This window comes from Oncorhynchus masou, chromosome 31 (genome assembly GCF_036934945.1).
Source record: "Oncorhynchus masou masou isolate Uvic2021 chromosome 31, UVic_Omas_1.1, whole genome shotgun sequence".
NCBI lineage: Eukaryota > Metazoa > Chordata > Actinopteri > Salmoniformes > Salmonidae > Oncorhynchus > Oncorhynchus masou.
Genome location: NC_088242.1, coordinates 49,653,735 through 49,681,138, shown reverse-complemented (window position 1 = coordinate 49,681,138; position 27,404 = coordinate 49,653,735). Strand labels below are relative to the sequence as shown.

The window sequence follows — 27,404 nt, the reverse complement described above, 5'->3', positions numbered from 1 at the left end:
TCTCTCTCTCTCGCTCTCTCGCCTCAGCCGAACTAACCTCCAGGAAAGAAAGATTAGAATGATTATTTCTCCCATTTAATCAAGAGTCTGGCGAGCCGAGCACAGAGCTTACATTCCAGGAAAGCAACCCAAGGCCCTAGCCAGTGCTCATAACAACAACATGTAGGCCTAATGTCCCGTGTTGATGCAGTAGCAGACACTGGACAGAAGTTGTTAGTAATCATCAGTATGAGAGAATGTTATATTATTCTCAGGAATAATAGATTCAATTCATGAGAGCTCATAACAGCATGTAGGCCAACCTTAATCATAATACATTCTCTGCTCTTGTTCTTGTGACGCACGTGCAGTACTGTCCAAGGGAATTATTATTTATTTTTTTAACCTTTATTTAACTAGGCAAGTCAGTTATGAACAAATTCTTCTTTTCAATGACGGCAGATTTGTACCTTGTCAGCTCGGGGATCTGAACTTGCAACCTCCCGGTTGCTAGTCCAACGCTCTAACCACTAGGCTACCCTGCCGCCCCACAGTATCCGTTGCTTGAAATAATGTCTGTTGATGTAATATTGCAAACGGACATGGCAGTTTCACCGCAACGGATTCCAACTTTGACATCCCACTAGTATTGATGTAGCTGCTAGACAGCATGGCAGTAATCATCACTTTGAGAAGAATTTTGGCAACACTTTAGCCTGCAGCTATTATGATTCAGTTACAAGACACTGTAAGACCTGTCATAAGCATGCATGTCCGCTTATAACAACATTATCATCTCATTGTGATACTGACTAAATCACAGCCGCTTTGTAAATGTCCTACTGGAGAGACATGACGTGTCATACGCCTTAGACGTTGCTTGTCTTGGTGACTGTCGGCATATAACGCTGTGTATTGGGTAACTGAATAGTCCTGACGGGACAAGGACGCCAGTGACCGTACTCGAGCAAGGTTGTGGTCCGTGGACTGTTCTGCAGCCGAACGATGACCATGAACTCGACCCCTAAAAGGGAATTGTAATTCCATTAGACCAGTACATGCTCTACCCCATCTGGATTATCTAGCCTGGCTGGCAATGACTTTCCATCCAATAGATGACATAAGCGGAGCATTAATGCGTCTTACACAACATGATTCTCTGTGATTTACTCTGACTCAGCAGCTACCGCAGTAGCACAGGCCATGACATGCACGCAGACACACACACACACCAACTCTAGCCTAGCTCGGCCCCCGTGACCCCCAAAACCACTCCACACTTTTTAACATTTACTTAAACTCACTCTATATTCGCATAATTGCCAATGGTTTATTATGCGAGTCCCCCGTGCTCTTTTTAGAGAAAATGAAAAACCGTCACCCTGCACCCGTCTCAGGTTTTTTCTTTTTCTAAAGTTACATTTGAAACATTTCCTAAGCAGACTCGCTAAAGGAATCTTAGGATGTTCAAGTGCTTTTCATGTTTGAGTGCCCTGAGCCTGAGAGTACTGGATGTGTTAGGTGTCTTGTTACAAGCTTATTGCCTACAGCAGCTGTCAAATGGGTTTCACAGAGGAGGAATATCCATTCGTCAGCTTAGCCAGCATCGTAGCCTGGTCTCAAGTCGTACACACCAATGCAGGTGTGACCCACTGTGGTTTGAAACTGGATCTCGTGTGTCACGACTGGGTTAGGCCACTCTGCTAAAGCCCGAGGCATTAGCCCGGGAAGCCAACGTAAGTCTTCAGGTCTCAGACAAGATTTCTTAATCCTGCAAGTGTAGCTCACAGAGGGAAGTACCTGTTCACTCTGGAAGGACCTGTTGAGGTAACCGACTAGGAGCTAATCAGCTACTTATTCCACGAAAGCAGAGCAAAAGAGAGCCAGTGTATTCATGGCAGTAAAGCGCTCAAGGTCAAAGCCAACTCGTCTATGACATACACCCACTGATAGCACTGCTAGATTGTGACACTTATTCAAAGTCATTTCGTAGAGCCACGCTGTCATTTTTAAATCCAGTAATGGATTGAAAGGAGTTTTATTCAAGAGCCAAATTTAGATGAAGCTTTTCTCCTCAATTAATGCTGCGCTTACGTTCCAGCTCACACCTTGGATTATAGTCAAACAGGGTAGAGTCAGTCACATAAGGTGTCATTATAAGAAATAAAAAATAAACGTAGTCACTCTCTCGTCTGACTGTGTGTACGCCCAAATGTTTTCTTTTAACCTCAAGAAAATATGCGTCCTTACTTCCACCCGTAATGAGTTGCCTATATTGTGGGAGCCCCTATTGTGTATCATGTACCGTGTGTGTGTCATGTAGTGGCAGTGAGACAAAAGTCTCTGCGGCGTTCTTAGTTACCAACAGGAAATGATGCTGGCTCACCCTGTGCGAGGTGAAGGTAGAATGCACTGCAGCAACCGTCTTCTAACCGTGTGTGTGGTGAACGCTTGCTTCTGTGCATTGTAACAATCCCCTCCAAGCTTCCTGTGGTTTTAATCATCGTGTTCCTTTCACTCTGACTGCAGCATAGCGCAAGCTATACGATGCTCTGGTAAAGACATGCACGGAACACCTTTCTCACACACACATACACACACACACACATTACATTCACACAGCTGCGTATGAGTCAGATTTTCTTTCTCACTAAAGTCTCAATCCTGCAACAGAGAGAAGATGGTAGAGGGTTATAGGAGTGTTATTGGATGGTTGTAGAGGCCAGCCTGTTCCTGTGCAGTTTGTGTGTGTGTGCGTGCATGTGTATCTGGAGGGTGTGTGACTGTGTGTGTGTTACTGTATCTATGATCTATGGAGTGTGTAGAGGAGAGCAGGATTAGCATGGATTTGATGACCAGGGGAGGTTTAGAGCCTGCTGAAAGGAGCCGAATTACACACACACACACACACACACAGTGGCTCGCAGGTCTGCATACACACATTCATACCCACACATGAAGTCAAAGTCAGCGCTAGCCTTTTGGGTGCACCCCCCTACACCTTGTGATCAAAACATTTTAGTAGCTCTCCTCTTGACAGCTAAAGTTTTCTTACTTTCCTGCAATTCTACATATTTTGCCATGGGGCATAGAGAAAATGTTGCAGTTTTAAAGCAGGTTTGATGCAATTCTACTCATTCTGCCATGAGGCGGAGAAAAAAATACCTGTTTTTGTAATGAATTTCCTGCAATTCTTCACACATTTCTCCACCGGGTGGAGAGGAACGCTTGCAGTTTTTAAATATGGTATCTTAGTGAGTAACAAAATCAATGGGAGCCCACGATTGGCAATTCGACCATGATTACAAGTTTAGATAGCTGGCTAGACTAACCAATAATAAAAGGTCAAAGATGCTGACATGGGCTAATTGAGTGACTCAGTGACTGACATAAATAAACTGCTGATGCACAACCACATTTCAAAATTGCTCTTGGTGTATTCTACTCTCAATAATAAGTTGAGACCCCGTTGTTTTGGCAGTGGGGTTGGATTGACCCGCTGGCCTACAGAACAGTGGTCCATCCCTATAATAGACCCTCGACAGGAGCCAAGGCTTTAAAAACAGCAGTGCAACGGAGGTTGCTCTCTGTGTGTGTGTGTGTGTGTGTGTGTGTGTGTGTGTGTGTGTGTGTGTGTGTGTGAATGGATGGGGTGTATAGGGGTATGATAATGACTAACATTCAGGCACTTATTTCTGTTGTGTGGTTAAAGAGCAGGGAACACAGAAGAACATGACACCTAAGTAAAGGGAATATAGAAAAGTAAACGTGAGTATAGGCAGGAGAAAGGGCAAGCCAGAGAGGGAAGGAGAGGAAAGATAATGGAGGAAGTTGGCTACACGATCAATGCAGGGTTTTTATTAACTAACTTTAAATGGCACAGCACAAGGACATGGCTTGTAAGGGCTTGTAAGGCTGGTAGGTAAGTTTGTGATACAAATTATGATAGGAGGCGGCACGCTAACCAATCAAAGGGCATTTCGCAATATCTATGGAACAGGATATACAAGACAACATAGGAAGTATTCTAAGGAAAGTATAGCATCATAAACGGTCTGATTGGCGATAAACATACAGGCTAGAAAGTTGGCATTGTACAATTCTCCGTACACATAAAGGGCACTTACTTAAAAGTGAGGGACGCACAACAAAGGATTGGGCCGCCCCATGCCACCACACACTGAACAAACACTACGGAAACACAGGCTACTTTATACCAGAGGAATGGTGATTATCAGAGGGAGTTAAGGTGTGGTGACTTGGCAGGAGATGTGGGCTGTCCAGAGGGTAATTGGGGAGTCGGGGCAATGGCATGATCCTTCGGAACAGTCCAAAGAGGACCTAGGTACTTCTCTTTCATTTTCTCTCTCTGCCGCCTCTGTCTCTCTCAAATCAAAGTTTATTTGTCACGTGCGCCGAATACAAAAGGTGTAGACCTTACACTGAAATGCTTACTTACAGGCTCTAACCAATAGTGCAGAAAAGGTATTAGGTTAACAACAGGTAAGTTAAGAAATAAAAGCAACAGTGAAAAATAACAGTAGCGAGACTATAAAAGTAGCGAGGCTATATACAGTAGTGAGGCTATAAAAGTAGCGAGGCTACATACTGACACCGGTTAGTCAGGCTGATTGAGGTAGTATGTACATGTAGATATGGTAAAGTGACTATGCATATATGATGAACAGAGAGTAGCAGTAGCGTAAAAGAGGGGTTGGTGGGTGGCGGGACACAATGCAGATAGCCCGGTTAGCCAATGAGCGTGAGCACTGGTTGGTCGGGCCAATTGAGGTAGTATGCACATGGATGTATGGTTAAAGTGACTATGCATATATGATAAACAGAGAGTAGCAGCAGTGTGAAAAAGGGGTTTGGGGGCACAATTTGAAAATAGTCCGGGTAGCTATTTGATTACCTGTTCAGGAGTCTTATTGCTTGGGGGTAAAAAACTGTTGAAGCCTTTTTGTCCTAGACTTGGCTTTTTGTCCTAGACTTGGCTTTTTGTCCTAGACTTGGCTTTTTGTCCTAGACTCCTAGTCTATGACTGGGGTGGCTGGAGTCTTTGACAATTTTTAGGGCCTTCCTCTGACACCGCCTGATGTAGAGGTCCTGGATGGCTGGCAGCTTAGCCCCAGTGATGTACTGGGCCATACGCACTTCCCTCTGTAGTGCCTTGTGGTCGGAGGTCGAGCAATTGCCGTACCAGGCAGTGATGAAACCAGTCAGGATGCTCTCGATGTTGCAGCTGTAGAACCTTTTGAGGATCTCAGGACCGATGCCAAATCTTTTTAGTTTCCCGAGGGGGAATAGGCTTTGTCGGGGCCCTCTTCACAACCATGTTGGTGTGTTTGAAACATTCTAATTTGTTGGTGTTGTGGACGCCAAGGAACTTGGAGCTCTCAACCTGCTCCACTACAGACCCAGTCGTGTGTGAACAGGGTGTACAGGAGGGGACTGAGCAAGCACCCCTGGGGGGCTCCAGTGTTGAGGATCAGCGTGGCAGATGTGTTGCTACCTCCCTCACCAACTGGGGGGCAGCCCGTCAGGAAGTCCAGGATCCAGTTGCAGAGGGAGGTGTTTAGTCCCAGGATCCTTAGCTTAGTGATGAGCTTTGAGGGCACTATGGTGTTGAATGCTGAGCTGTAGTCAATGAATAGCATTCTCACGTAGGTGTTCCTTTTGTCCAGGTGGGAAAGGGCAGTGTGGAGTGCAATAGAGATCGCATCATCTGTGGATCTGTTTGGGCGGTATGCAAATTGGAGTGGGTCTAGGGTTTCTGGGATAATGGTGTTGATGTGAGCCATGACCAGCCTTTCAAAGCACTTCATGGCTATGGACGTGAGTGCTACGGGTCTGTAGTCATTTAGGCAGGTTGCCTTTGTGTTCTTGGGCACAGGGACTATGGTGGTCTGCTTGAAGCATGTTGGTATTACATACTCAATAAGGGACAGGTTGAAAATGTCAGTGAAGACACCTGCCAGTTGGTCAGCACATGCCCGGAGCACACGTCCTGGTAATCCGTCTGGACCTGCAGCCTTGTGAATGTTGATCTGTTTAAAGGTCTTGCTCACGTCGGCTACGGAAAGCTTGATCACACAGTCGTCCGGAACAGCTGATGCATGTCTCAGTGTTGCTTGCCTCGAAGTGAGCATAGAAGTGATTTAGCTCGTCTGGTAGGCTCGTGTCACTGGGCAGCTCGAGGCTGTACTTCCCTTTGTAGTCTGTAATATTTTACAAGCCCTGCCACATAAGATGAGCATTGGAGCCGGTGTAGTATGATTCAATCTTAGCCCTGTATTGATGCTTTGCCTGTTTGATGGTTTGTCGCAGGGCATAGCAGTATTTCTTGTAAGCTTCCGGGTTAGAGTCCCGCACCTTGAAAGCGGAAGCTCTACCCTTTAGCTCAGTGTGAATGTTGCCTGTAATCCATGGCTTCTGGTTGGGGTATGTACGTACAGTCACTGTGGGGACGATGTCCTCGATGCACTTATTGATAAAGCCAGTGACTGATGTAGTGTCACTCGTGCTTCCTGCTTTAATTTTTGCTTGTAAGCAGGAATCAGGAGGAGAGAGTTGTGATCGGATTTCCCAAATGGAGGGAGAGAGAGAGCTTTGTACGCGTCTCTGTGTGTGGAGTACAGGTGATCTAGATTTTTTTCTCTCCTCTGGTTGCACATTTAACATGTTGATGGAAATTTGGTAGAACTGATTTAAGTTTCCCTGCATTAAAGTTTCTGGCCACTAGGAGTGCCGCCTCTGGGTGAGTGGTTTCCTGTTTGCTTATTTCCTTATACAGAGTACATGCTGACTGAGTGTGGTCTTAGTGCCAGCATCCGTCTGTGGTGGTAAATAAACAGCCACAAAAAGTATAGATGAAAACTCTCTAGGCAAGTAGTGTGGCCTGCAATTTATCACAATATACTCTATTTCAGGCGAGCAAAATCTAGACTTCCTTAGATTTCGTGCACCAGCTGTTGTTTACAAATATGCACAGACCACCCCCTCCTCGTCTTACCGGACGGAGTGTGCTCTTCTATATTGCGGGTACAGCGTATATCCCGCTAGCTGAATATCCATGTTGTCATTCAGCCACAATTCTGTGAAACATAGGATATTACAGTTTTTGATGTCCCGTTGGTAGGATATTCGTGATCGTACCTCGTCTAGTCTATTGTCCAATGATTGCACGTTGGCGAGTAATATTGACAGTAACGGCAGCTTTCCCACTCGTCTCCTGTGGGACCTGACGAGGCATCCCGCTCAGTGTCCTCTATACCTGTGTCTCCTCCTATTGCAAATAACGGGGATGTTGGCACTGTCGGGTGTTTGGAGAATGTCCTGTGCTTCTTGCTTGTTGGAGAAAAAATATTCATCTAATCCGAGGTGAGTGATCACTGTCCTGATATCCAGAAGCGCTTTTTTTTCCATAAGATACGGTTGCAGAAACATTATGTACAAAATAAGTTACAAATAACGTGAAAACCCCCACATAATAGCACAATTGGTTGGGCGCCCGTAAAACTGCTACCATTTCTTCCGGCGCCATTTTAACACTACCCCTCTCCCTCTCGCCCTTCCCCTCTATCTCTATCTCCCTTTCCCTCTGTTTCCACAGTGGTGCGTTCTCTGAGGTGATCATGGCCAGGGAGAAGGCCACAGGGAAGATGGTTGCAGTGAAGTGCATCCCTAAGAAAGCACTGAAGGGAAAAGAGACCAGCATTGAGAATGAAATCGCCGTGCTTAGGAAGTAGGTACCGGGCGTCCTGAGGGGGATCAAAGGGGGGAGGTAGTTGCTTGGTTACGGTTGCCATCCTTCCACCCTGCCATCCTCTCTTTCTCTCTTCCTTCTCGCCAGTGCTTGTTTCTCTTGCTCCTTTATCTAATGACCCAGCACACATACGCTCCGCCTGCCCCTCATTCACCCACCTGTCTCTCTAAACGAGGCTCGTAATTTTCTCTTTTCCATGGTGTTTGTGTTTTGATCACCCACACCTTGTTGCTTGGACACCAGAGTGGGAGACTACAATGCAAGCTAGATTTACTCAGGGTTTTCTTAAGCAAGCCAGCTTCAGTTAGCTTCACATTCCAGCTCAGGCTTCATCCATATTACGACGGTGGATATTGCTTGTCCGCCTGCCACTAACTCTCGCAGGCTTGTAACTGCGTGTGCATGTCGAATGCCGGACTCTTCATTGAGACAATACTGAAACACCAATCCCTGGGTGCCACATTATCATTTGTGCCGACATCAAAATGAGAAAGAAGTTATCTTACTAATTCAGCAGGCTAATGTGTTACTTATTGTTGATGCCACCTTTTAGTGTGTTTATCAATGCATAAGCACCTTTTTTCCCACTCGGTTATCCAGAGTTGACCAAAGTTACCTCGCTAACTACTCTAAACCAGGTACATAGTATACAGTTGAAGTCGAAAGTTTACATACACTTTAGTTGGAGTCATTAAAACTTGTTTTTCAACCACTACACACATTTCTTGTTATCAAACTATAGTTTTTATAAGTTGGTTAGGACATCTACTTTGTGCATGACACAAGTAATTTTCCCAACAACTGTTTACAGACAGATTATATAACTTAACCTAACACTGTGTCACAATTCCAGTGGGTCAGAAGTTTACATACAATAAGTTGACTGTGCCTTTAAACAGCTTGGAAAATTTCAGAAAATTATGTCATGGCTTTAGAAGCCTCTGATTGACTCAAATGATGTCAATTAGCCTGGAGGTGTACCTTTGGGTGTATTTCAAGGCCTACCTTCAAGCGCCTCTTTGCTTGACATCATGGGTAAAGCAAAAGAAATCAGCCAAGACCTCAGAAAAAAATTGTAGACTTCCACAAGTCTGGTTCATCCTTGGGAGCAATTTCCAAATGCCTGAATGTACCACATTCACCTGTACAAACAATAGTACGCAAATATAAACACCATGGGACCATGCAGCCGTCATACTGGAAGGAGACTCCAGGAAGGAGACTCCTTCTGTCTCCTAGAGATGAACGTGCTTTGGTGCGAAAAGTGCAAATAGATCCCAGAACAACAGCAAAGGACCTTGTGAAGATGCTGGAGGAAACGGGTACAAAAGTATCTATATCCACAGTAAAACGAGTCCTATATCGACAGAACCTGAAGGCCGCTCAGCAAGGAAGAACCCACTGCTCCAAAACCACCGTAAAAACGCCAGACTATGGTTTGCAACTGCACATGGAGACAAAGATCTTACTTTTTGGAGAATTGTCCTCTGGTCTGATAAAAGAAAATAGAACTGTTTGGCCATAATGACCATCGTTATGTTTGGAGGGAAAAGGGGGAGGCTCGCAAGCCGAAGAACACCATCCCAACCGTGAAGCACGGGGGTGGCAGCATCATGTTGTGGGGGGTGCTTTGCTGCAAGAGGGACTGGTGCACTTCACAAAATAGATGGCATCACGAAGAGGGGAAATTATGTGGATATATTGAAGCAACATCTCAAGACATCAGTCAGGAAATTAAAGCTTGGTCGCAAATGGGTTTTCCAAATGGACAATGACCCCAAGCATACTTCCAAAAATGTGGTGACATGGCTTAAGGACAACAAAGTCAAAGTATTGGAGTGGCCGTCACCAAAGCCCTGACCTCAATCCTATAGAAAATTTGTTGGCAGAACTGAAAAAGCGTGTGCTGAGCAAGGAGTCCTACAAATCTGACTCAGTTACACCAGCTCTGTCAGGAGGAATGGGCTAAAATTCACCCAACTTATTGTGGGAAGCTTGTGGAAGGCTACCCGAAATGTTTGACCCAAGTTAAACAATTTTAAAGGCAATGCTACCAAATACTAATTGAGTGTATGTAAATTTCTGACCCACTGGGAATGTGATGAAAGAAATAAAAGATGAAAAATCATTCTCTCAACTATTATTCTGACATGTCACATTCTTAAAATAAAGTGATGATCCTAACTGGCCTAAGACAGGGAATTTTTCCTCGGATTAAATGTCAGGAATTGTGAAAAATTGAGTTTTTAAATGGATTTGGCTAAGGTGTATGTAAAATTCCGACTTCAGCTGTAGGTATGGAGCCAAATACCTGTCAAAAGGTTGAACGTACATATCATTAGGATCGTAAGAATATCTATACGTAAATTGTTAGGATCGTGAGAAAAGCCATGCAAGAAACATAAAACGTAAACTTTTTTTAAATAGATCTGTAAACGTACAAAACCCTATGTTACAACTATTAATGAATATTTACACGTTCAATTCTTACTTTGTCTCCCTTTACTCGGTGACAGATCTTTTTGTGCAGACAAACTTTATTCAGTAATGTGCCATCTGCAAAGGACATGAACTGAACGTAGCTAGTCGACGTTAGCTAGTTAAAGCAACTCTTGCCCAGACATTAGAGTTGCTTTGCAGCTTCTGATTTAATTTACAAATTAAAAGTCTTGAGCTTGTTTTAAAAGTGCATTCAATAACTACGCTATACCAGTACATGACATAGTATAGGCCTGGGCCTTCAGCAAATGACTTGTGTGAGAATGATAAAGACACAGAAGAGCCTTGTCTAGAATAACCGCCCAAGCTGCAAAATAGAAAGTAAATATGATTTTGGATTTGATCTCTCGCTCCCATGTTCCTCCAAAATGAGGAGCGCCTGGAGGGTTAAATTTGAATGAGATTTGTTGGTCCATCAGCTGATCCTGGAGGCTGGGTTCCATGGCTTGGAAAGCTTCCTCCAACCTGGCTTCTCCTGCCTTGAAGTTTGTACCTCTGTTTGCCAGGATCTCGTAGGGTTTCCCCCGTCGGAAGATAAACCGCCGTAGGGCCATGAGGAAGGCTTCAGTATCCAAACTCTCCAGTAGGTCCAGGTGGACACATCTGGTTGTCAAACACTTGAATAGAATGCCCCAGCGCTTTTCCACACGACGACCTAGCTTGATCATCAAGGGGCCAAAGCACTCTACTCCTGTTGACCAGAAGGGTGGTTTAAGGAGGCGCAAGCGAGCAGGGGGTAAATCTGCCATTTTGGGCACCGTAGCTCCGGCCCGCCATCTCTGACATTCTACGCAGGCGTATTGGTGCTTACAAATGGCTCCTTGTCCTCCAATTATCCAGTACTTCCGCCTCATCTCCCCATAGACCCTTTCTGGCCCTGTGTGGAGAAGCCTCTCATCATAACTCTTGATGAGGAGCCTGGGTGTCTGGAGTCAAGGATAATTGGGTAGATAGCATCTGGGTCCAAAAATCAAAAAGGATTGGATCATATTCTTGGGCAAGAGAGAGAAGACGGCTGTCCTTAGCCACTTCCATACCGGCTTTCAGAGCGTTTAACTCCTCAGGGAAGCCAACTGCTTGTGCTTGCTGGAGGAGTAGTGTCTCTGCCACGAGGGAGGTGGGTATAGAAGCCTCACCATCTTAAGTTTTTGTGGCGGCGATCAGATCCGTCAGTGTTTGAGATTGTGTTAGGTCAGGGAGAGCCGTTGTTGGTTCCGTAGAGATGCTGTAGCATTGGGCGGACTTCCTTAACCTCTAGCGTCGAGCAATCCCGTATCCGGGAGCGTAATCATAGCCTCAAGCTCATTAGCATAACGCAACATTAACTATTCATGAAAATCGCAAATGAAATGAAATAAATATATTGGCTCACAAGCTTAGCCGTTTGTTATCAACACTGTCATCTCAGATTTTCAAAATATGCTTTTCAACCATAGCTACACAAGCATTTGTGTAAGAGTATTGATAACTAGCATAGCATTAAGCCTAGCATTCAGCAGGCAACATTTTCACAAAAACAAGAAAAGCATTCAAATAAAATAATTTACCTTTGAAGAACTTCGGATGTTTTCAATGAGGAGACTCTCAGTTAGATAGCAAATGTTCAGTTTTTCCAAAAATATTATTTGTGTAGGAGAAATCGCTCCGTTTTGTTCATCACGTTAGGCTAAGAAAAAAAAAACGAAAATTCAGTCATTACAACGCCAAACTTTTTTCCAAATTAACTCCATAATATCGACAAACATGGCAAACGTTGTTTAGAATCAATCCTCAAGGTGTTTTTCACATATCAATTCGATGATAAATCATTCGTGGCAGTTGCCTTTCTCCTCTGAACCTAATGGAAAAGTGGTCGCAGCTGGAGATTGTGCAATAATTTTGACGGAGGACCCCAAGCGGACATCTGGTAAATGTAGTCTCTTATGGTCAATCTTCCAATGATATGCCTACAAATACGTCACAATGCTGCAGACACCTTGGGGAAACGACAGAAAGTGTAGGCTCATTCCTGGCACATTCACAGCCATATAAGGAGACATTGGAACACAGCGCATTCAAATTCTGGGGCATTTCCTGTATGAAATTTCATCTTGGTTTCGCCTGTAGCATTAGTTCTGGGGCACTCACAGACAATATCTTTGCAGTTTTGGAAACGTCAGAGCGTTTTCTTTCCAAAGCTGTCAATTATATGCATAGTCGAGCATCTTTTCGTAACAAAATATCTTGTTTAAAACGGGAACGTTTTTTAACTCATGAGCTTCAGTTGGTTGCGGAGGGGCCGCACGCCTGGGGACTGTCGGCCACTTGTTCTCTGGTTGGGACAAGAATGGTGGTCCCAAGCTCCAGCGATGGGCTTTAGCCAATTCCTTAAGGGTTTTACCTCGAGTAACGTCATCAGCAGGATTGTTTATGCTATCAACATCTCTCCAGTCCTGGACTTCTGTTAGGTCTTGGATTTCCGCAAAGCGAGTTCCGACAAACACATTATACCTGCAGGACTCCAACTTGAACCAGGTCAATACAGTGGTCGAATCACTCCAGTAGATGACCCGTTGGATTGGCAAGGTGAGCTCGGCTCGCAAGGTAGAGGCCAACTGGGCTCCGGAAAGGGCAGCACTGAGTTCCAGCCTAGGCATTGACAACTGCTTCTTGGGTGCGACCCTGGACCTGGGCATGACAAAGGAGGCATGGGTGTGGCCTGCCTTATCCTCCACTCTAAGATAGGAAACCGCCCCATAGGCTCGCTCCGAAGCGTCACAGAACACATGCAGTTCCAGGCATGATCTCGGTTGGTCAGCACAGGATGGTACATAACATCTTGGCATTTGGACATCAGAGAGCTCCGTTAACTCCGTTTCCCAACAGATCCATCGTTCCACTAGGTCAGCCAGGTGGATTGGTTCATCCCAGTCCCTCTTGGTCTGCCACAGGTCCTGGACTAAGACTTTGGCCCGAGTTGTGTATGGCAGGATATACCCAAGGGGATCGTATTGACTGGCCAGGGTCCGATAGATGGTGCGCAGAGTGGGGGGTTTCGGTACTCGGGGATGAGCGGTGCTTATACCCCAGGGTATCCGGTATGCAGCTCCACCTCAGTCCTAGAGTGGGCTCTTCTGGGTTAGCACCAGACTGCGTTAGCCATAGTTCACTGCTACTGGACCTAGCTTGTGGCAGGAGGTGCTGGATAACCTCCGCTCTGTTACTAGCCCACTGTCTGACCTCAAATCCCCCTTTGGATAGGAGATTCCGTACTTTATCAAGGAGTGCTTTCGCTTCAGCCGTGGATGGGATGCTCTGTAAAGCAGTTATCCACATAGAAGGCATTTTTTATAGCCGCGTGGGGCTATTATGGTGATCATGTGACCTAATGAATCGTACTTTTTCCTGTATTTGGGAGAACGGACTCTAGGCCTTGTATTAGGCGTTTTGATTGTTTTATTAATGAATTCCACTCTGTATGTAGGTTTGTTATAGCCATTTTTGTTGCACAACCCCGTCGCACAGATACAATACATCACTGAATAACAAACAATCTCTGACAAAGACATGAGGGGGAACAGAGGGTTAAATACACAACATGTAATGAATGTGATTTAAGCCAGGTGTGTAGGAAGACAAACCAAACCAATGGAAAATTAAAAATGGATCAATGACGGCTAGAAGACCGGTGACGTCAACCGCCGAGCACCTCCTGAACAAGGAGAGGCTTCGACTTCAGCAGAAGTCGTGACAGTGCTTCTTCAACAATTTTGTTTAACATTTACAGGATATATTTAGAAACCTGTGAGCTTGGGTCTCTTTTTAACACGAGCCATATAATAAAAACAGTTATAAAACACAGAGTTCTAAAATTATTCTGCAAGAATAACATGATAGCACAACATGATAGCCTAAATTGCATTGCCTACAAGTTGAAGGCCAATTTATTTTTAAATTTGGATATGCCTAAATGAAACATTGAATTATTAAAGTGGCGGGCTAAAGAACTTAGATACATTTGAATACACATGTTTTTCAATGAACAAACTGGTGAGACTGTTCTAATCTCTTTTGATTTTAGTTCCTACTGCAACTCAAACAAATTACATACTGACTGACTGAACTGTATGAAGGATTAATTAGATGTTCAAATACGTTGGATTGACGAGTTGCGCTCATCATGCATGTTCTGCTCCAACAGTGCAGTAATATCTAACAAGTAATATCTAACAATTTCACAACAATACACACAAATCTAAATGAATGGAATTAAGAATATTGGGGCGGCAGGGTAGCCTAGTGGTTAGAGCATTGGACTAGTAACCGATAGGTTGCAAGTTCAAATCCCCGAGCTGACAAGGTACACATCTGTCATTCTGCACCTGAACAGGCAGTTAACCCACTAGACCGTCATTGAAAATAAGAATGTGTTCTTAACTGACTTGCCTAGTTAAATAAAGGTTAAAAAAATATATATATAAATATTTGGACAAGCAATGTAAGAGCGGCATAGATAAAGATACAAATGAGATGAGTAATGGAAAATATGTAAACATTATTAAAGTGACTAGTGTTCCATTATTAAAGTGGCCAGTGATTTCAAGTCTAGGGATATAGAGCAGCAGCCTCTGTGCTACTGATGACTGTTTAACAGTCTGATGGCCTTGAGCTTTTTCAGTCTCTCGGCCCCAGCTTTCAGTCTCTTGGTCCCAACCTGTACTGACCTCGCCTTCCTGTGACATTGGGTGCTGTAGGTGTCTTGGAGGGCAGGTAGTTTTCCCCCGGTGATGTGTCTGGAGAGCACTGCGGTTGCGGGCGGTGCAGTTGCCTTACCAGGAGGTGATAAAGCCCGACAGGATGCTCTCAATTGTACTTCTATGAGGGTTTTAGGTGTTATGCCAAATTTCTTCATCCTCCTGAGGTGGAAGAGGCGCTGTTGCGCCTTCTTCACTACACTGTCTGTGTGAGTGGACCATTTCAGTGTGTCGGTGATGTGTACGCCGCTGAAGCTTTCCAACTTCTCCACTGCGGTCCGGTCAATGACAATAGGGGGGTGTACCCTCTGCTGTTTTCTGAAGTCCACGATTAGCTCCTTTTGTTTTGGTGACGTTGAGTGAAAAGTTATTTTCTTGGCACCACACTCCCAGGACCCTCACCTCCTCCCTGTAGCCTGGCTCGTCATTGTTGGTAATCAGGCCTATTGTTGTCGTCCGCAAACTTGATGATTGAGTTGAAGGCTTGCGTGGCCACGCCATCATGGGTGAACAAGGAGTACAGGAGGGGGCTGAGCACACACCCTTGTGGAGCCCCAGTGTTGAGAATCAGCTTAGTGGAGGTTTGTTTCCTACTTTCACATCCTGGGGGTGGCCTGTCAGGAGATCCAGGACCCAGTTGCACAGGGTGGAGTTTAGACCCAGGGCCTCGAGCTAAATGATGAGCTTGGAGGGTACTATGGTGTTGAATGCTGAGCTATTGTCAATGAACAGCATTCCTACTGTACAGGTATTCCTCTTGTAGAGATGGGATAGGGCACTGTGCAGTGTGATGATGATTGCATCATCTGTGGATCTATTGGGGCAAATTGAAATGGGTCTACGGTGTGAGGTAAGGTAGAGGTGATATGGTCCTTGACTAGTCTCTCAAAGCACTTCATGATGAAAGAAGTGAGTGTTATGGGGCAATAGTCATTTAGTTCAGCTACCTTTGCTTTCTTGGGTACAGAAATAATGGTGACCATCTTGAAGCATGTGGGGACAGCAGACTGGGATAGGGAGAGATTGAATATGTCTATAAACACTCCAGCCAGCTGGTCTGCGCATGCTCTGAGTAAGCGACTAGGAATGCCGTCTGGGCCGGCAGCCTTGCGAGGGTTAACACGCTTAAATATCTTGCTCAAATCAGCATTGGAGGAGGAGAGCCAACAGTCATTGGTAGCAGGCTGCGTCTGTGGCACTGTGTTATCCTCACAGCAGGCGAAGAAGTTGTTTAACTTGTCTGGAAGCAAGACGTCGGTGACCGTGACGTGGCTTCTTTTCTTTTTCGTTACTATCTGTAGACCCTGCCATATACGTCTCATATCTGAGGCGTTGAATTACGAATCTACTTTGTCTCTATACTGACATTTTGCCTGTTTGATTGCCTAACGGAGGGAATAACTACACTGTTTTGTATTCGGCCATATTCCCAGTCACCTTGCCATGGTTAAATGTGGTGGTTTGCGCTTTGTTTTTCGCGAATGCTGCCATATATCCACATTTTTTGGTTAGGGTAGGTTTTAATTGTCACAGTGGGTACAACATCTCCTATACACTTCCTGATAAACTCAGTCACCATATCAATGTATTCATCAATGTTGTTCTCGGAGGCTACCTGCAACATATCCCAGTCCGCGTGATCAAAACTATCTTGAAGAGTGGATTCCGATTGGTCAGAACAGCGTTGCATAGTCTTAGCATGGGTAATTCATGTTTGAGTTTCTGCCTATAGGCAGGGAGCAACCAAATGTTAATCTATGTTCATGACCCGATTCATATTAATCTTGTGAAATTATTAGAAATTCATATTAACCCCTCCTACAGAATATGCTTTGCCATGATTTTGAGTGATTTTTAAATAAACTTTTCATATATCTTCTCGAATATGTAGGACATTAAACAATTTAGAGGTAAGATGGATATTGATTTTGAGACATGACATGTAGTGTTTTCATGTTTTAGTACTATATGCACTTTTCAGATTAATTTAAAATTCCTGTTTTTCTAACATTTCTGAGCGCATACTAAGCTTTCTATTTTCAAAGCCTTTTACATTGACTTCAGCTCGTGTCACACAGATTTTGCCTTTTGCGACCCACAGAAACAAATTTAAAGACAACAACCACCAAATATGAAATCGACTGAAGTTGTTCAGAGAAACCTGCACTGCTATCAACAGAGCTCGTTGCTTATTATGAGATGTATCAGGTTACGAAATCGGACTTTTTTTTAGATATGTTTATGAAATGTTCGAGAAAGACCCCTCTGAACGATTCAGAACATGAATTATCATATTTGTCTTAGTAAAGTGTGTTTTATAACGTAAGGAAGTGAAATTTCATCACCAAGTCCATTTTTTACCCACTATGGGCAGAGTGGGTGGACACCCTATGATTAGTTAGAACTCTGAGCAGAGGGACTTTCTTTCTGTGTGTCTCAAATAGCACCCTATTCCCTATGTAGCTCAATGGACTTTGGTCAAAAGTAGGGCACAATATAGGGAATAGGGTGCAATTTGGGATTAAGACATTTCTCCTTGCTGCTGGTGAAACACTGAAGTAGAAGTTTCAACAAGTTCATTGTCTGCCTTGTCACCAGACACACAACCACTCACACACACACACACACACACACACACACACACACACACACACACACACACACACACACACACACACACACACACACACACACACACACACACACACACACACACACACACTTTTCGCCCACACAGATTTTTTTCTATGGCCTATTGAGAACAGAAAGAAAATTGAAAACACTTGATGATTCAAAGCAATTTAACATGAAAATAGCTGCGTTTCAAATGGACTCTGGTCAAAAGTAGTGCACTATAGGGAATATGGTGCTGTTTGGGACTGACATTGCTTTGTTGTGATGAATGCAATGAATAAAACCATTTGGTGAGGAAATTGTGCTTTATTGTGCTGTGCATTGAAATGATCAGAGGTTAGTAGAACAGTAAGCCAATTAAATAAGTTTCCCCTCTTCAGGATAAAACATGAGAACATTGTGGCTTTGGAGGACATCTATGAGAGCTCCAACCACCTATACCTCATCATGCAGTTGTGAGTACAGTACCTCAACCACCATTTTGTCTGTCTGCATCTTGTATATGTCTGTCTGTCTTTCTGATAATGCAGGACCGGTGTTCATATTTCTCTAAGAGGTGTCTGTAATGAAAATAAGATGTGCCGGTACTCTGTGTCCGTGTGAGCACTGGTCCAAATCAAATCACTGTGATAACGTATCATGTTTTGCTGCAGTGAGAGTTCAGGGGCTATCGAGGTGCATTTGGCCTTGGCAATACAAAAACAAACCTGTGTGGATGTAAGCATTCCCAAAGAGTTGCTTCTATGTTTCTTTTGTGTCATGGTTGTAACACTGTAGCAAACACAGTCTGGCAAAATACTAATTTAAAAAGAGTCTCTAGGGTCAGTTTCCCAGACATGGATTTAGCCTTGACTGATTTTAAGAAAGGCATGATCAATGGAGAATCTCTATTGAAATAGCCTTTTCATTCAGGACTAAGATTAAGTGTCTGAAAAGTTTGAAAGAAAAGATAAAAGCTGCACACGAGCTCCGATGCAATCATTTATTCACCAACATTTCGGCACAATGCTGACATGTGTTTTAAGTATTTGGGGAACCAGCCCTAAGTGAGGGTTAGGTTCATTCAGTCCTCAATCTCCTCAGAGTATCTGAACGGAAGCTGTTTGACTACATCGTAAAGGGTTGGGGTTGAGGCTAGGGTTGAACCAGGAACTGGACATGAAGCCAGGGTTATGGTTAGGGTTGAAGTTGAACCCCGGATATAGACATGATGCTAGGGTTACGGTTGGGTTAGATTGACTCAACCTCTGTCTCTGTCTCAGGGTGTCTGGTGGTGAGTTGTTTGACCGCATCGTAGAGAAGGGTTTCTACACAGAGATGGACGCCAGCAGACTCATTAAACAGGTGCTTGACGCTGTCAACTACCTCCACGACATGGGCATCGTACACAGAGACCTCAAGGTACTGAGTGAGACACATATACACAGAGCTCAAATTGCGTATTTCCCAATATTGATCGTTTCTTTTCTCAGCCAGAGAACCTGCTTTACTACAACCCCCATGACGAGGCCAAGATCATGATCAGTGACTTTGGTCTGTCTAAGATGGAGGGGACAGGAGACGTGATGGCCACTGCTTGTGGGACGCCAGGATATGTGGGTGAGGCTGTTCTCTCTACCCTCTGGGCTGTTAGGATCCATATTAGCTACTGCTAAAGCAGCAGCTACTCTTCCTGGGGTCCACACCGAACATGAAACCTGACCTAATACAGAATGTGAATAGACAAGTACATCACAAAGACAAAATGACATAAATGCAATGAAAAAAAGTGTGCATGGTTTCAGTTATGCCTTCATAATCATGTGATTCATACACGCTACTGAATGCAAGTGCAACACGCTCAAAAGGAAATGGAAATGCAATAACAAGCAGGTGCGTTGCGATTAGGATGACACTTCACTAAATTCCCCTGATGTGAATATAGCAACCTTGTTTCTATAGTTACCGCCCGTAATGGGTATGCTGGAGTAAAGTATAGACCTTTTTTTTTTTTGTTACGGTTACCACTCACAATGGGTTTCCTGGGGTAGCACGTAATCTCTTTCACGGGTAGACCTTTTGTTACAGTTACCACCCGCTATGGGCTTCATTAGGTAAAATGCAAAATTCATCAACATGAAATAACCAGGCCTTAAATCTTGAGCCTTGTTGCAGTTTATCGCCCTTTAACGGGTTAGTTGAGATATAGCGTAACGTGTGACAGTGCTACCTGCTCTGGGTTTCATTAGGTAAAACGGAAGGAAGACATGACATTAGGAAGTCTGCAGTAGTGACATAATCTAAACATAGCTCTACTTCTGGGTTAACCTAAACATAATTCACCTAATTGGACCGGAGGAAACCTCACCCTAACAAAATGAATAGGAGTTTGGTAGATACAGTGGTGAAGTAGTGGGTGGTTTCTGAACGACATTCCATAAGAACATATGGCAGCAGAGCTTTGGTTCTCGATTACTTCTATTGTGTCCTTGTTTACTTAGGGGTTAATGTGGAAGAAGCCTTATTTCTTATCCACACCAGTATGTTTGGGAACATACTTTTGTAGTGTCAGTCCAAGCTCGACGCAGGGATTGTTATGCAAGGCCTCCATGTTCTAAATCTCCCTCTGAACCTTATGATGTTCCCCACAGCCCCAGAGGTTCTGGCTCAGAAGCCCTACAGCAAGGCAGTGGACTGCTGGTCTATCGGAGTCATCGCCTACATTCTGTAAGTACCTCATAACAATGTTTTTGTGTGTCACTGGCCTAGGCACAATACCCCATTATGTCAAAGTGAAATGATGTGTTTAGATATTTTTTTACAAATGAATGAAAAGCTGAAACGTCTTGTCGATATGTATTCAACCCCTTTGTTAAGGCAAGCCTAAATAAATTCAGGAGTAAAAATGTGTTTAAAAAGGTCACATAATAAGTTGCATGGACTCACTCTGTGTGCAATAATAGTGTTTAACGTGATTTTTGAAAGACTAATTCATCTCTGTACGACACACATACATTTATCTGTAAGGTCGTGCAGTGAATTTCAGACACTGGTTCAACCAAAAAGACCAGAGAGGTAAAACAATTATGGAGTTGAATGGCTGTGATAGTAGAGAACAGAGGATGGATCAACAACATTGAAGTTACTCCACAATACTAACCTAAATGACAGTGAAAAAGAAGGAAGCCTGTACAGAATACCAAATATTCCAAAATGTGCATCCTGGTTGCAATAAAGCATTAAAGTAAAACTGCAGCAAAGAAATGAACTTCATATCCTGAATACAAAGCGTTATGTTTGGGGTGAATCCAACAAAACACATCACTGAGTTACCACTCTTCAACAGACACTGGGAGTCAACGTCACCTGCATGACAGTAACCTAAAAATACAAGGCCAAGTCTACACAGGAGTTACTTATCAAGATGGCATTGAATGTTCTTGAGTGGCTTAGTTACAGTTTTGACCTAAATCGGCTTGAAAATATATGGCAAGACTTCAAATTGGCTGTCTAGCAAGGATCAACAGCCAGCTTGTTTCTATATTTTTTAAGAATAAAGTGCAAATATTGTTCAATGCAGGTGTTCAAAGCTCTTAGAGACTCACCCAGAAAGAGTCACAGCTGTATTCACTGCCAAAGGTGATTCTAACATCTATGGGCTACAAGGTGTGAATACTTATGTAAATGTAAAGAAAGAAATAATAGCTACATTTTGAATTCAGGCTGTAACACAACACAATGTGGAATAAGTCAAGGGTGTGAATAATTTCTGTAGGCAATGTATATTGATATGTTATCTGTCCCCAAGGTTGTGTGGTTACCCTCCATTCTATGACGAGAATGACTCCAAGTTGTTTGAGCAGATACTCAAGGCAGACTATGAGTTTGATGCACCCTATTGGGATGATATATCGGATTCAGGTGAGCCGTGTGTGTTTGCATCTGTACGCGTGCACATTTGCCATTCTAGTCATTTTGCCGACGCTTTTACCCAGAGCTACTTAAAGTAGTGAGTGCATACATTTTCATACTTTTTTCAAACTTGTCCCCTGTGGAAATTGAACCCACCACATTGGCATTGCAAGGACCATGCTCTACCAACTGAGCCACACAGGATCTAGTACCTGATGTCTTCATAGGAATAGTAAACCAACTAAAATTCAGTGAAGTGAGGACATTTCGCCGGTCCTCACTTGTAAAATTGAGATTTTACGGTTAGGTTTAGGGGTGAGGGAAAGGGAAAGGGGGTTAGGGAAAATAAGATTTTGAATGGGGAATCAATTGTTGGTCCCCAAAAAGTCCACCCGAATATAGTACGACATAGCTGGGCTTGTATATGAATGTGTGTGCACGTATACAATTGTTTGTGTGTAATTGCAATCTTGAATTAATGGCACATGGTATACAGTCCCATGAGTGAGATTGTGTGTATCTTCCACATACAGCCAAAGAGTTCATCAGCTCTCTGATGGAGAAGGATCCACAGAAGAGATTCACCTGTGACCAGGCTCTAGCCCACCCCTGGTGAGTGTCTGATTGCCACCAGACTGACTGAGCACCATCATACAGCTGCTGGTCCCAATTTATTCCATACCCCTTTCTCTTTGCCCTAACCCATTGATGTTTGCAGATCTGAAGGGTCTGGGTCAGTAGAGCCCGTCAAAGCCTCCTCATATCTCTTCCACCTTACCAATCTGTAAACATCAAAGTGTTAGGAACAATGGGAATGGGTGGTAAGTGAATTGGGACCAAACAATCAAAGGGAACAATGCACCGTGGTGAAAGCTGACGCAGATAGAGGATGCCTGGATGATGCAGGTGTTACTTAGAGCAGTGCCATGCGTGTCCTCCCACTGTCATCTGTCACCATGACTCCCTCCCCGCCTCCTAAACTCTCTCCTCTCCTGGTCTGAGACTGGGGGGGAAACAGACTGGGGTTGGGAAGACAGAGACCCACAGATGCAAATTATGCAAAATTGCACCCATCAAAAGCCACCAGGTTATTACCAGCTGATGTCTCATTAAACCATCAATACGTGCTAAAATCACGCACACAGCTGATCTCAACTGCAACCAACATTGGGCAGTGATTTACCTCTCCCTAACGGGGATGTCGAGGTTGTCTTTTAGTCATGATTACATTGCCAAGACAATTTTGCCCTCTGGTTGGTATTATCATCGGAACAACTTAGTCCTACTTTATGAGCAGACTAAGGACGATTTCTATATTTGACAATCATTCCGTACAACTGAAATAAAGTGTTTCCTCCTTTACCACGTCAAATCTACTATGGCAATTTACCCGACACTGTGTATGAAACGGAATACTAATGTTGACGGTGTAGCCTACTCATTCTTTTATTTGTTTCCAATTTATATAGTCCATTAAATACAACTGTCTTTAAAATAAAATAGTCTGATATGGTAAATTCTTATCAAGATTGGGGGTAAAATATCCCTGGACAGTCCTTATTTGAAATGTGTAACTAAATCAAGTAAATTGAACATGTTATTTTTTTTTAATCAAAGGAAAATGTCGTCTAAAGTTCATTCGATTGGCATATATCATATTGTTTTGCAATATTTAAGGTGAAATGTTTGAATGAAATATAGGACTACTACAAGTATTTTCACATTCATCAGCCTTACGTTTTCCAATGCTCCTGATAGGTCGATATTTGAAACAGAGAACCTCGACTAGCTGTCTGGTATCCTAACCACTTCATACGGTAACAACGAGAGATCAACTGATCTGCTGGTTTATCCTTAGTGGGGTTTTTGTTGCAATCAAACTTAGTTTAGCCCGCAGGTGCACGTAATCTCATGTTAGTAGCATTTTAAGAAATCCAGCGGTAACCTGCAGGATAAATGATGCCTGTCCGTTGCATTTGAGCCATTGCGTCTTGGGCCTATTGTGACTTGGGCAGGTGGCTTGATAGAGTTTATATAGACTCACAAAGGGTGGTTGTAACAGGTGGGTATTATATAACGTGAGCCCGGTCAGTACACATCCTATCACCAGCTTGGAGCTGGTGCTAGGTACCCAGGCCAGGATTTTTTAACCACGTTAAAAGAAAAACATCTGCACACTACATGTTCTTTATCAATACTTTTTAACCAATAAACAGACATTGTATTTCAGGATTGCTGGGGACACGGCTCTCTGCAAGAACATCCATGAATCAGTCAGTCGGCAGATGAGGAAAAATTTTGCCAAAAGCAAATGGAGGGTGGGTACACAATTTACTCTTCTCTCTTTTTTGGGGGGAGGGGAGGGGGGGTTCTGTCACCCCCTGTGGCCCATCCCACATGAAATGTATTAAATAACACATTAATATTAAACACCCAAGCATGCAAAAAGTACCCATTTACAATGTACACATTTTAAATTGTGTCCAACATAAACATAGTTATCCTTCCTATTTTGCATGCCTGTTTCGCCATCTCTCCTCACCTGCCTCCTCTCCCTCCTTCTCTCTCTCTGTTTCCTCCACAGCAAGCGTTTAACGCCACAGCAGTGATTCGTCATATGAGGCGCTTGCAGCTGGGCAGTAGTCTGAACAGTAGCTTTGGCAGCAGTATGAGCTTTGACCAACAGGGACCGAACTCTATGCTGGCCAAGAGCATGTCTGTAGACTGTGCCACCCTCTCACGTAAAGATGGTGACTGAATGACGCCTTTATGTTACTTTACCGGTTTAGTCTGGTATTTTGGATCTATCAAGCCTGTGTAACTTTTGAGTGATTCTAGTGATCTTCTCCCCTCAGGTCCTCCACAACCTCTGCCCACTCTGCCTCTCTCCACTGCAGCCTGCAGTGCCCCTGACAGTATCAAAGGGGAACCACAGGCAGAACTACAGGTTGTGGCTACAGCTGCAGTGGTGGAGCCACCCCGGCCACGCCCCTCCACAGTCACCACCATCCACATGGGGACTAAATGACGTCAGGTTCCGCGGGAGGTCAGTTGGGAGACCACAGAGCTTTGAGTTGGTATTCTTAATTCAGCCCCTCAGAATTCCTCTCCGAGTCTGCCCATCCCTCCCATTATCAGCTGTTGTGGTTGAGGACTTGAGGACCCCTTCTATTTACCATGGCTCAGCACTTACTGTGTTCTCAGGGCAGCACTCTGTCTGTACCCAACCACAGTAAGTGTATTCAGAGATGTGAAATAAAATGAAGAGAGCTCACAGGATTTCCTATTCTATCAAACAGACAATCATATCTGTTCTACATGATACATGCCTATTTGAACATTCTACTTCCTAATGGACCACAGGTCTGGGGGTGAAGAGATGAGGAAGACCACTGTCTCTCTCTCTCTCTCTGTCTACTGACCAGAGGGTTTAGTTTCCCAGTGTTTAAATTGGGTTGGTGCACTCGGTACGGAGTAATTGCAACACAAAATGTTCACCTCTTATAGAATGTTCACTCAAAAATATGAACATGGACATTGAAAATATTGTACTGTAAAATGAAAATGAGTCTGGCTCCTGAAATGAATACCGGCATCTGTCATTCCACTTCAAGCACTGCCGTGTTGTAAGACTGTCCTCCAGAAGACAAGAAGATCTGTTTTGTATGGGACATTGGTGGTGTTATGAGGCCACACTATGCTCGGTTGAAGATGGAGAAGGTTAAGACAACGTAATAATTCCGTGCAGATGCGTTCGAATATAAACAAATTCATTGGACCGGCGCTGGAGCGAAAATGACTGGAAGTGAATGTTAGCAGTACAGAAAGTTTGCCATCAAAGTGGAAAATAAACACAATCTTAGAGAATTTCTGTTAACTACTCAGCCAACAAATAATTTAACTGTTTTACTGTCATTCTATTCGTTTAAACGTTGTTTTTTTCAAATGAGCTACAGACACTTTACTACTTGATTTCCCAACCGCTGGTCACGTTTTCAATGCTTATCTCCTGTAAAATCAGCAACAGCGCTGGTCCAATGAATGTGTTTCTTTTCAAATGCTGCCGCATGGAATTATTATGTTTTCTTCTCCTTATGGGAACTCACCATGTTTTTATTAGTCTTTGTTATTGAGACGGCTGTGATTCTGAGACTGTGAGTGTCAGGGGCATCACGCCCTCTATGCCTTGTGTTCAAAATTGCACCCTGAAACCATTGTGTGGAGTTACTTTTATGAAACTGAAACAGCATTCAAGGCTAAAATAGTGATGACTTCTTATCCTAATTTCTATTTTTCATTTTTAGCTGCAGTTAAGGTTGAGTAAAATCACTGGTTCATTATTCCCAACTGTAGGGCATAGTGGATATATATATATATATATTTGCTTGATGTTTTCTGGATATATAATGACTGAGAAACACATCTGTCTGCAGAATCAGACACACACCTGTGAATGAAGTGCTTTACTAGTGTGAGACAACTGGCAAGAGCAGTTTTGACGGCCGGTTGTGACGGTAATGCCGGTCGTGACAGTTATGCATTCATCGTACACTTTTCCTGATTGAAGGGTATTGAATTATTTATTTTCTCATTCTGACTCTTGTAAGAACTTTACTTACAGGGGGAAAAAAATTGTAAATGTGTCACAAGACTTTTACGTTGTAATATATAAACGGTCAGATATGTTGTCAGTAGTAGGTTCAAATGTATCGTTGTTACTTATGAATAATTGCGATGTAACTGTGATGCCATCCTTAGCATAAGACCAGCATAGCTTTGTGACCTGTTCTCAGGGAGATACTCTGACAATTTAATGAAATGAAATCCCAGTTATGATGCTGAGGTTGACGTTTATGATGATGGTGCATGTATTGACTAAAGCAAGCTTTGCATATTTTTACGTGTCCCGTCAGGACAGTTCAGCTCATAATTAAAACAATTTGGTGGGGATGAACCTTACGTGGAATGGACAGTTTGATATATCCCATTTTGGGGACATTGTTTAAAAATAATAATAATTGGGATGAGACTGAAATGATGCGTATTAAAACAATGACCACTGCAATAGAGTTCAATTTAAACACATATGACAAACTAAGGAATAAAGATTGAAGTCATTTGATAATCAGTGCGCCATTGCAAAATAATTTTGTAGGAGCCTGTGTAGTATAGCCAACTTCTTCCCCCCAGGCGCTGGCTGTTCCCAGAAGTGCTCACACACTGTTTGGTCAGTGTACTTTCATACCTGTCCTTTGAATTTAGCAGCCAGTTGCTGTCTCTCTCACTGTCCTCACTCTCTGTCTTCGCTCCTCTCTCCTAAAACGAACGGTCTTCACGCTGCAAGGAGGAGGGACATCTGTCGAGCAAGCGTTTTTACCTGTGATTCCACTGCTTAATATTTCACTGTTCCACATGGATGGGACCAGGGTTGATTTAATTTCATTCAGTTTACTTTCTGAATTGACTTTTTTTATGGTATTGACTCCCAACCCTGGATGCAACTTAAAAGCTTGAAATTAGTATGTTTCGATGTTGAGCACAATTGTAGATCTCAATGTGCAATGTTGATGTAAAAGGACTTGAAAAACTACTTCTCAGGGGCAGTAAACTATGAGTATAGATATATGTTCATGTTGATGTAGATCCTCTTGTCCTTTTGTAGCTATACATCTCAGTAACAATATTTGCTTGGATTGCAGTGTTTATTGATTTTCTACGTTACAAATACTGTATGTTCTCTTCAAAAACAGCATGATAGAAAGCACGAAATATAAAGCTTTTACAAAGCATGCATGAAAAGCACTTTGTTTGAGAGATACTGTGTATATAGGTTGTGATAAATTGGACTACAAGATGACTAACTCTTGAATAAAATCAAATAAAAAGTAAGAATATACTTA

At 43.4% G+C, this 27,404-nt stretch overlaps 1 protein-coding gene across 4 annotated transcripts in view; it reads left to right on the top strand.

Moving 5' to 3' along the window:
* LOC135524063 (calcium/calmodulin-dependent protein kinase type 1D-like) overlaps positions 1–27,404 on the top strand; it is a 53,538-nt gene extending 26,134 nt beyond the window's left edge. Inside the window, exons 1-11 of one of the 4 annotated variants that reach the window (XM_064951217.1) lie at positions 4,005–4,324; positions 7,595–7,726; positions 17,994–18,068; positions 18,876–19,014; positions 19,086–19,212; positions 20,244–20,319; positions 21,401–21,513; positions 22,038–22,116; positions 23,735–23,822; positions 24,089–24,254; positions 24,360–27,404. In XM_064951217.1, coding sequence (XP_064807289.1) covers positions 7,617–7,726; positions 17,994–18,068; positions 18,876–19,014; positions 19,086–19,212; positions 20,244–20,319; positions 21,401–21,513; positions 22,038–22,116; positions 23,735–23,822; positions 24,089–24,254; positions 24,360–24,532 — 1,146 coding nt within the window. In that variant the 5' untranslated portion in view covers positions 4,005–4,324; positions 7,595–7,616 and the 3' untranslated portion in view covers positions 24,533–27,404. Of the gene's footprint in view, positions 1–4,004; positions 4,325–7,594; positions 7,727–17,993; positions 18,069–18,875; positions 19,015–19,085; positions 19,213–20,243; positions 20,320–21,400; positions 21,514–22,037; positions 22,117–23,734; positions 23,823–24,088; positions 24,255–24,359 lie in introns of those variants that run through there. The other 3 variants (XM_064951215.1, XM_064951214.1, XM_064951218.1) reach the window with 3 other exon arrangements.